The following is a 10,180-nucleotide window of genomic DNA, read 5'->3' on the forward strand; positions in this document are numbered from 1 at the left end:
CTATGAAGAGACTATTACTGCTGCCCAGGTCTTTCAGCACCTCCAGCGATAGCAAGGACAGAGAAAAAAGAAGGAGATCAAAAAGAGGAAAGGTTCTGGTTAAAGGAAGAGAAAGAATGGAGAGAGAAGGAGCAGAAGTGGAGGAGAAAGTGACGGAGAGAAAGAGTAAGAGGGGGATGTGACCAGGGTTGTATTTCATCTCTGTGTAGTGGACGTCTTAATCAACAGTGTCAGGTTTTCTTTCTGGTGTTTTTCATGCTGACAACATGTGAGTGGCAAACCGGACAGAGAGGAGGATGTGCCCTCACCAGCCTGCAGGAAAATATGTAAATAACACCAGTAATATTATTGTTTTATGCAGCCACTCATGTGATGAATTAAACCCATTTGTGTTTGGACTTGTTATTAACCCAGCCGCCACTTTGAGCTGCAGTAGACGGTGCAAAACATACAGACGGACCAACGCTTGCTCACGTTTGAGCGTCTTTCTGTGACGTTTTAAGCATTTAAGAAGTTGCAGTCACATTTGAAATCCTCTGTTGGTGTCTTTGTTTTATTGAAATACCAAAATGTACTGAAATTCAGCTGTGGGGTTACTGAAGTTTTTGGTACCCAGCTTGTAAAAATCTGATTATTAAAGAGTATTACAGGAATATTATATTTAGTGGTTGGAACCAGGGGCATAAGAGTAAAACATGAGTTATGTATTGCAAATACGTTCTCTTTATTTGCTATCTCTACTGCCAAAAGGGCAAATGTAAATTATAACCAATCCAGTTATTGATCCAAAACCAAATGACCTAAAACAAAACAACCTGAACTGAAGTGCACTCGCAACTGCTAAAATACTGATCATTAAGTATATCGTCACCCAAGTGTTTATGGATTGAATTAAAGTTTGCGTAATGTTGTTATTTTTCTGTTGTTTTTTTTTGTTTTGTTTTGTTTTGTTTTTTTCTCTCCTGTAAAGTTGATCAGATCTCACTGACAGAACTCTGGTTCTCACCACTCAATATCTAAGTGGAACAAAAGGAAAAGACATAGTAAGTTCAGCAGAACCAGAGGTATTTGGCAGCTAAGGGACATGTTAAGTCCCTCTGTGGACGTGGTAGAAATACTGCATGCAGCCCCGAGGTTTTCACATCTTTACTCATTATTCAGTATTCACGTTTTCAGTAATTTAAAGACAAGTTTCAACAAACCTTGACCAAGAACATCTTTCTCTTCATCTTGGTTGGATCTTTTTCTTTGTTATGTTACTGCGTCATCCTGCGTTTTGTCTCTTCTCATGTGATTGATAAAGTGACAGATTGATTGTTTTTTGTTTTTTTTTCATCAGACAGATAAAGACAAAAATCTTATAATAAAAGATAAAATCATCCCGATCTTGTACCCATAATCGCTTCATTTCATTTTTGAAATCTTATTGTAGTTGTTGAGTTTGCTGATGTTGTGTAGTTATTAAATATGTTGTCTATCACTGTATGAAATTAAATGTATATTTTCTCAACAGAGCCTCTGTCCGTATCCCGACCAGCTACTACACATGTAAATTAGCTTCTAGCTAACTCTGGTATAGCTAAAAGGCTGAACACGGCTCCAGTCAAGTAAACATATAAATTAATCCAAAGAATAGCATGTGTTTATTCCCAACGTGGTCCCAAGATGTTACTAGACAAAGGAAACACAAAGAAACACCAGGCATTCATCATAAAAAACTAAACAACACTAAAATCCAAAAATACATCACCGCATTTCATCTCCACATCAAAAAGCAAGACCGGTTAAAGTGATGACGTCATTCCAAATGTCGTTATAAATCTTTTACACTGTTCGTCTCTAAGCTGCTCTGATATTTAACATCTTTAACAACATGGCACCGGACTAAAAGAACGAACGTTATTGCTGCATTCTCACTCGAGGGGCTTCACATGGAAACGCCCCGGTGTGCTGAGGACGTACGATTGTTAACTGAGAGCAAAGTATTGATCATGTGAAGCACTTTATTCTAAAAAAATGCTACACAAATCAAGGCTGTTACAATATTTACAAAACCCTCCAGTGCTGCCTTGTTACTGAAGTCACGCTCTGTGCTGTGCTCATTATTGCATATGGTTTCCTCCCTGTGAAATTAATGATGCATTAAAGTGAAAGCAGCGTTTGATGGTTGCAGCTGCTGCAGATGGAGGAACCTCTGAGACTCATGTGATCCTGAGGTGTCTCTCCTCCACGGTTTGAAAATGCTGATTGAAAAGGTTTTTAGGGAGACTTTTGGTGACGTGGTGCTATTTTTCCTGAACTGCACCTTTTTTTTGTGTTTTTGTTCTTTTTGTACCCACAATAACTAAAAATACAAGCCTCCAGTGTTCACAGATACAGACGTCACCATGTGGTCTTGAAATACATCGAAAACTAATGCTGGCTAATCTTGTACCAAGAGCTCCGTCTCTGTTTACAGGCCCGTAAAAACAATGTTGCATAGGGCAACTCTGAAGGCGCAATTTGTTCCGAACAGCTCGCGCCAAAGAAAAGTTTGATTAAATCAATTTTGCACTGCTGTTATACAATTGGTTCCCCTGCTCCAATTATCATCTCTGACATCACATGATCCCACATTACATTACCTTAAAGATCATTTTATATGATATTATACATTATATTATATATATTTATATCTTATCTCATTCGTCTGACCTTCGTGTCCCCACAACTCTCCACACAAAGTAACACCCTTGATTAAATCATAACGTCTTTTTCTTTGTTAGTTTTTTACTTTATTGCCATTGATTCATATTAAAATCCAAATAACATAAAATAAATCACCTTGAGATTGAGTTTCAGTTGCCATATAGATGAAATAACACACTACATCTATACCTGCAAAGACTACATATGAAAAAATAGAAAAATAGAATAGAATAGAAAATAGAATAGTCTTATCATTAAAATAAACAATTGCATATGATAAATTACACATATCTAAAAAATGGCCAATGTATGTTAATAAACAATTCAGTTAATAGATATAACTGCTTTATAAACTTTTTTTATTGGCAATTATTTATAAGGAAGTTGGAACTGGTGTGTATAACAGTCTGTAAATGGTTAATAAATTCTGTGTAGTTCATTTATAAACATTATTTGGATGAGAACCAACTGATGTTTTTAATCTTTACAAGTTATTTATTATGCATGTCATTGTTTCCTAAGAGCTGAATTACTTAACTAATAAATTATGTATTTACCACATATTAATGTTGGTTGTTATAAAGTCAGTGAATTAGTTTTAGCAAAGAAATAAGTTTAATACACTCAAGTCAAAATTGGCCAAATGTGTTACTCTTCTTCTTCTACTTCTGTGGGAGTTTGTGTCAAATATTCATCTATTTGCTGCCACTGATATTATTTCCTCAGCGATCATCAGTCAAAATGCAGAGAAATGCACATTTATTTATTTATTTACCTGACAGTCTTTAAACTGTTGTGGATGGATGGACGGGGGGGGGGGTGGGGGGGCAGGTCCTCAGAACATGTAGGATCCTGGTTACGGCCCTGCTGCCAACTGCAGGTCCAGAAGTTTTCTCCCTCTCTCCTTTTGATGCTCATCCAAAAATATTTGTGGGTGTGTGTTTCTTTACTGATAAATCTGAATATGTGAAAGATACTCACAACTGCAGGCTCGCAGAGAAGAAAAAGTCGAACAAATGCTGATTGGTTTATGTATTTTATAGCTGTGTGCTTGTATACTTCAGATACAGCCGTGTCAGGCAGTATTTGGTCTATTGGTAATAATTGGAGATAAGAGAAAATAATGGGAATATTAAAATAATGTCACGAGCAACAAGAAAAGTAAAAAAAACAATACCAGTAACTACATCGGTGTGTTAGAGAAATATGTCGTCTCCAGGAAAGCAAGAAGAACTGTGCGCGTAAAGGTGAATATCTTGCGCGTGTTCCCGTGCAGACTTGTGCACATGCGGGACATAAAGTTGTGACTGATGGTTATTTATTGTAACGCGGCTGGACGGTGAGATGTGCCGCACACCGCCGTCCTGTAAACAGAGACCAGGCCAGCAGAGCTTTTTATGGAATACATGTAACCGTGCAGCGAGGTGACACCTCCTGATTTATGGCTGTATTTAGATAAGACGCGGCCCGTAAATGGTTTCTAAATAGCGCCAAGGTCATGTAATGTAATGGGATAATGTTTTTAGGCGATGGAGATAAGATGATATGTTTAGTGTGTGAGGAGCTGTGGGGAATAAAGGCGCAGATAAAGGCGCTGCATGCGGCCGTTTTTTTTTCCTCTTTTCTTTGCCTTATACTGCTGAGGTATGATGACAACAGGCCGCGGACTGTGTGTCCCGAAATAATTCATCAGGCTTCATTTACACTTTCCAGAGCGCTCTGACATGTACCTGGTGTTTTCACTGGAAGGCGAGACTCTGATAATGTGCGTTACGCATTTCAGAAAATATGAAAAATCTGAGCAAATCTTGACAAGCATCAGCTGGAAAGAAAAACAGTTAAATAATTCCATATTTCCAGAGTATATTTAAAGCATGACGCACCACACTGAAGCAGGATGGAAGTTTAATTTGATAAAACTGTCATGTTTTCAATTTCAACAAATGTTTCCCTTTCCCTTATTTGTTCATCCTTAAAAAAATAAAAGCATGCTAAAATAGACACTTTATCTAAAAAATGTTACGTTTTTTGTAAAGGCAGGGGAATTAATTCTCTATATGTGCAGCTTCGCATTGAAGGTGTCTTTGAGTGTTTAGCAAAAACATCTTAAATTCCATGTGCGCACCCCACAAGAAAAAAAAAAAAAAAATCCAGTGTAATTCCTGATCTTAATCCCTGCTGTCTTCACAAAGCTTGATTTCATACATGAGCTGACAAATAAAGTAACACAAGTAATTATATTTACCACTGAATTACAAAACTCACACCTCATTAACAGCCTTGGCCAAACAGGCGGTGCGTAAATTATGTGCGTAAAAACTCCCCAAAACAGAAAAAAAGAGTATAAAAACTGACAAAAAATATACGTTGTACTAATTATATACTAGTTTTTTCGTCATATGTGTACGATTGTGTTGTCAGTAACCAACTCCAACACGCAGATATTGGCTCCGTGTGTAGCGCCGTGAGATTATGGCACCATAGCGCATGTTATTCCAAACCTCTGCAGACACTCCTCCCATCCTGGGCGCTTTCCTCTATTGGCTGCCTCCTCTCCACGCTGACATCCAAATCATATAAACCTGGGGGCCTCACACCTTCATCGGGGTCAAATTTCTTGGGCAAATCAGAGCAGATTCTCCAGGAGAGGAAGAGGCACGAGTGGAGCCCAGCAGCGCCGAGACTCGCTCCCTGGAATTATAAACGTTTTTCACGGCCTGTTTCACCTCGGCTGAAGTCGCTCTCAGAATGGCGACGATGTAAAAGTTGGTGGTTTTGTTTGGCTTGACTGGGGAGGATACATGTTTAGGTGTTGAATGAGTTCTGTTGGCTGTCGATCCACGAGCAGAGACCGTTGTGGGGCAGCAGCAGAGAGAGGCCGAGGGCGACGGACAACACGGCAGCGAGCACATTCGTCATCCCGCCCAACATGAACCTCATCGGGGGCTACCAGCATCACCACCACCTGATGCACGAACCCTTCCCGTTCGTGCAGCGATGTCACCAGGACGCGCCCTACTTCCAGAGCTGGGTGGTGAACCACGGGGAGGTGCCCCCGGACTTCCAGATCCAGGCGCCCTACCCGGCCGCGGAGCTCGGGGCGCCCGCAGCGACGCACGACGCCCGACTTGAAGGGCTCCAGGCCGGGATGGGGAAGAGGAGGACGTCGGGGCCGAAGAAGGAGCGCCGGCGGACGGAGAGCATCAACACAGCCTTTGCCGAGCTGAGGGAGTGTATCCCCAACGTGCCCGCGGACACGAAACTGTCTAAAATTAAAACTTTACGCCTGGCGACCAGTTACATCGCCTACCTGATGGACGTCCTGGCCAAAGACTCCGGGGAGACGGAGGGCTTTAAGGCCGAGATTAAGAAATTTGAGAACCGGGATCTGAAAAGAAAACGAGAGTCGGTAAGTCGAGGAAACTTATTTCATCCAAATAAACTCTAACAAGAACAGATCAGAAGCACCGTAGAGTTAGTTTATTAACTTTACATGTTGGGGGATTTATTTTTATGGCTGGGCTTTTATTTTGTAAATTAAAATGTAGTTAACATGATTTTATGATATTCTGTCTTCAGTTTTCTGAATTATTTATAAAAGTCCTAATTGAAATAATACCAAATTGTATATTTAGTCAATAATCCAACTTGACTGCAGAATAAAAGTGCAGCATTGTATTTATGTTTGTGTGCGTTATGATCCATCCAACACTGCGTCTCATCAAACATGTAACAACCTGATGGTAGATTTAGACATTTATAAATAACTGTAACTGAATATAACATTTCCTGACTGAAGTACAATTTTCAGGTATTTGTACTTAACTGCAAATATTCCACTTTTTACTCCACTACATTTATTTTATAATTAGTTACATTAAGAGCGATTTTTTTTTCCTGTTTTGTTTTACAGCAAATGTTCATTTACCATAATTTAATTTAATTTATAGGCAATCAGATGAAACAGAACACTGATTCCAGAGTAAAAAGTGTATACACACTTGTTAAAATATCTATTATTTATTTGTACTTTTGATACCTGATTGCATTTAATGTCAGATACTTGAAGACTTTTACTCAAGTACTTTGAGTGACTTTCACTTTCACTATAGTAACATTTCACCACCATGTCTTTACTTTTACTCAACGTGTGTTATTTTTTTACCAACACTGTCCTTCTGACTATAACGTGGAAGCAAAACGGCGCCTTTATAAAACATCTCCAACCGCATAAGACAGTTTATACCTTCATGAAAAGAAAGAAAATGGTTTTAACGCCATGGCGCAGAAGACAACGAAATTACAAGACAAACATACAACTCAGTCAGTAAACAAACATTTAGTCAACAACATTACAGCCGAATGAAAGGTAGTGAACAGCAGAATACTAACATAGACTAGAATTCTAGAAATATGTGTACAATAAATAAATACAGCGCAGTATGCTTTAAAATATATATTTATTTGTGTGTTACTGCACCAGAATAGTTGCAAATAAATGTAGTTTATAAAACAACATTTCCTCTCATATGTAACTCAGGTCGCCAATTCAAGCTAACTAAAATTCAAAGTCAAACAACAATTCAGTTGCTTATTTTAAAGTATGTGTCATTATTTAATATTATATTAATTGCCGTAAAAGCCTGTTTTGTTTCACATTTTGTTCATTATTTTGGTTAATGAAAGCCCGTGATGTCACGGCGGTGATTGCGTCACTGAAGCCCCCAAAAAACAACACGTATTATTATTATTATTATTATTATTATTATTATTATTATTATTATTATTATTATTATTATTATTATTATATATTTTTTAAATTTATTTTAATATCTGCAGATGTTTTGACTAGATTTGATCGTCATTTGTCAGTTATTTATATTACACATTGTTTGTTTACGTGGATGTTTCACAGTTAAATGCACTGTGCGGTGCGCTGAGGCTCTCGGAGGAGTTATGAACGTGACATTAATTGTTCCTGTAGAGATTTTCATGGTGAGAGTGGCTCTCAGGCGGAGCTCTGTGTGTCTGCTGGTAGTAATGTGCTGTTTTGGTGTTTTGGTGTCGCAGGCTGACGGCCTGCAGGACTCTTTAGGAGCCGAGAAGAAGGTGAAGGGCCGGACCGGCTGGCCGCAGCAGGTCTGGGCTCTGGAGCTCAACCAGTGACCCTCCTCCACCACCTCCTCTTCCTCCACCACCTCCTCCTCCTCTTCCTCCACCTCCTCCTCCTCTTCCTCCTCCACCTCCTCCTCCCAGACTCTCGATTGAAATCAGATAAAAACCACTGACTGTCTGAACCTGAACACACCGCTGTGCGCAGGAAAAACGGAGCGAATTAAAGGACAACACGGACAAAAAAACAAACCAAATGGATGGACAGTGATGTTGCTCCTCTCCTCTCTCCTGACTGTCGGTGTGTTATTTGTGGTATTTCTGCTTTTTTTTTTTCTTTCTTTTTTGATGTTCCCACCCCTCCAGTACTGTAGACCAGATGTTGCCACGGTGTCATAAAACATCTGTCTGCCTTAAACAAAAAAAAGGGAAAAAAAGTGTTTTATCTGGCGGAGAGTTGGTTGTTTCCGCAGGAAGAAATAAATAAATTATAAACAAATGAGAAGAAGAGTTTGCATGTTGTCATCTGACAGGAACGCCATGGCAAAAAAGGGGAAATTATTTTTTACATGTTAATATTTTTAAGATCAGACAAACGGGATGCAGCGGCTGGATTTGTGTTTTCCGGATACTTAAACTAAAAAGGCGGCGCAGAAGAACATCTGCATGTTAATCATCCGTGTGAATTATCTGAACTATTGGAAATACTTTTGTTTTCCTCCCTGTGCTGTTAATTGGTTTAATTCGGCTTTGAAATTAAATTGTGTGAGCATTAATTGTGATATATTCTGGCCTGACAGACATCACACCTGCATGTTAAATAAATCAAAAGTGTTTTGTTTTTTTTTGTTTTTTTTCTTTTTGAAATAGTCATGAATCGCGCATGCACCCGTCAGTAATTGGCCTACAGGCGTTTTCTGATCACTGGATTCGGATTTCGACCAGACTTCTTTGACGTAAGACGGAAATATAATAAAATAGTAAAAGTATAAAACATCCAGAGCCCGAAAACAAACAGTCTTCATGAGAAACTTATTCCGTGTCATCCCGCTGAATTCGGCTCAGTGCAGACATGTAATTAGCACGTAATTATCCCACCAGTGTTTCTGTGCTGCGGCTGTCGTCTCCTGTGTAGAAACTGATTGAACCGACTGAATCTACCTCACTGTCCGCTCTGAGAAGACGAGCACAGACTGAATGTTGACGCACAGCTTCTCTCCGACGTGTAAAAGAAAAAAAAGAAAAAAAAAACACTCAAAAGCATAAAAAAATAAATAAATAAAGGTTTATTGTTGTGCGACATGTGGATGGATGTGAAGTTATATTAAAGTTCCGTAAATAAATGGATTATTTTATGACACTGCAGCTGAAGTGACGGTGCTTTGTCTTCTTCTTCTTCTTCTTCTTCTTCTTCTTCTTCTTCTTCTTCTTCTTCTTCTTCTTCTTCTTCTTCTTCTTCTTCTTGTGTAACGTCTGATGGGGAATTAAAAGTCCCATAACCAGCTGATGTTTCATTTACAGTGATGAGATGTAACTGAGTACATTTACTCAGCTGTACTTTTGTGCAGTTTTGAGGTATTTGTTCTTTACTTGCCATCTTTTTTTTTTTTTAAATTGAATCAATAATTATCAAAATATGTGGATTAATGTATTAGTTATCTGGTTAATTACTCCTTGCAGCTCTACACACAAATATGTTGAAATGATTTAACATCACTGATGGATTGTAACTAAATACATTTACTCAAGTAGTGTACTAAAGTACTTGTACTAGTTTCTGCTACGTTTTGCTTGTACTACAGGGTACTACGATGATTAGGAGGCAAATATTTGACCTTTTCTCTTACATTTGGCTTTTTATTTGATAACGGTAGTTACTTTTCAGATTACATGTTGCATCAGAGCCAAAGTCCATTTTTTTTAAATAATTTATTTTATTGATGATCAGTTAATAAAAAATAATAATAATAATCATAAAAAAACACTGAAATCCTGTTTAAATGATACTTAAATGCATCTAATATCCGATACTTTCAGACTTTTACTAGAGTATTATTCACATGAATGACTTCCACTTTCACCAAAGTGATATTTTAACACAGTATCTCTACTGTTGCTTTTCAGTACTTTTTACAACCCTGGCTTCTTTTCTTTTTTGCTTTCATTGGTGTCACCTGAGCAAAAATATGAGATTTATTAGAAAATCAGTCACATAATTTCATAATCATTGACATAGGGGGTAATTCTGAATTAATTTAACTTAATCCCACAATCGTTTCCATCATAAGTAGTCCACGGTCACATTTTTTATATATTTTTTTATTCCACTTTAATTATTATTACCGTTGATTTTTAGACTATACATCTGATTGTCTCACTC

General features: G+C 38.1%; 1 protein-coding gene across 1 annotated transcript; it reads left to right on the forward strand.

Moving 5' to 3' along the window:
• Positions 1-3,617: 3,617 nt before the first annotated feature.
• On the forward strand, positions 3,618-9,165 carry LOC119031597 (heart- and neural crest derivatives-expressed protein 1-like). The gene is made up of 2 exons (XM_037120181.1): positions 3,618-6,097; positions 7,759-9,165. The coding sequence occupies exons 1-2, from the start codon at positions 5,618-5,620 to the stop codon at positions 7,852-7,854; spliced, it is 576 nt and encodes a 191-aa protein (XP_036976076.1). The 5' UTR covers positions 3,618-5,617; the 3' UTR covers positions 7,855-9,165.
• The last annotated feature ends 1,015 nt before the right edge of the window (positions 9,166-10,180 follow it).

Source organism: Acanthopagrus latus, chromosome 13, assembly GCF_904848185.1.
Source record: "Acanthopagrus latus isolate v.2019 chromosome 13, fAcaLat1.1, whole genome shotgun sequence".
Classification (NCBI taxonomy): domain Eukaryota; kingdom Metazoa; phylum Chordata; class Actinopteri; order Spariformes; family Sparidae; genus Acanthopagrus; species Acanthopagrus latus.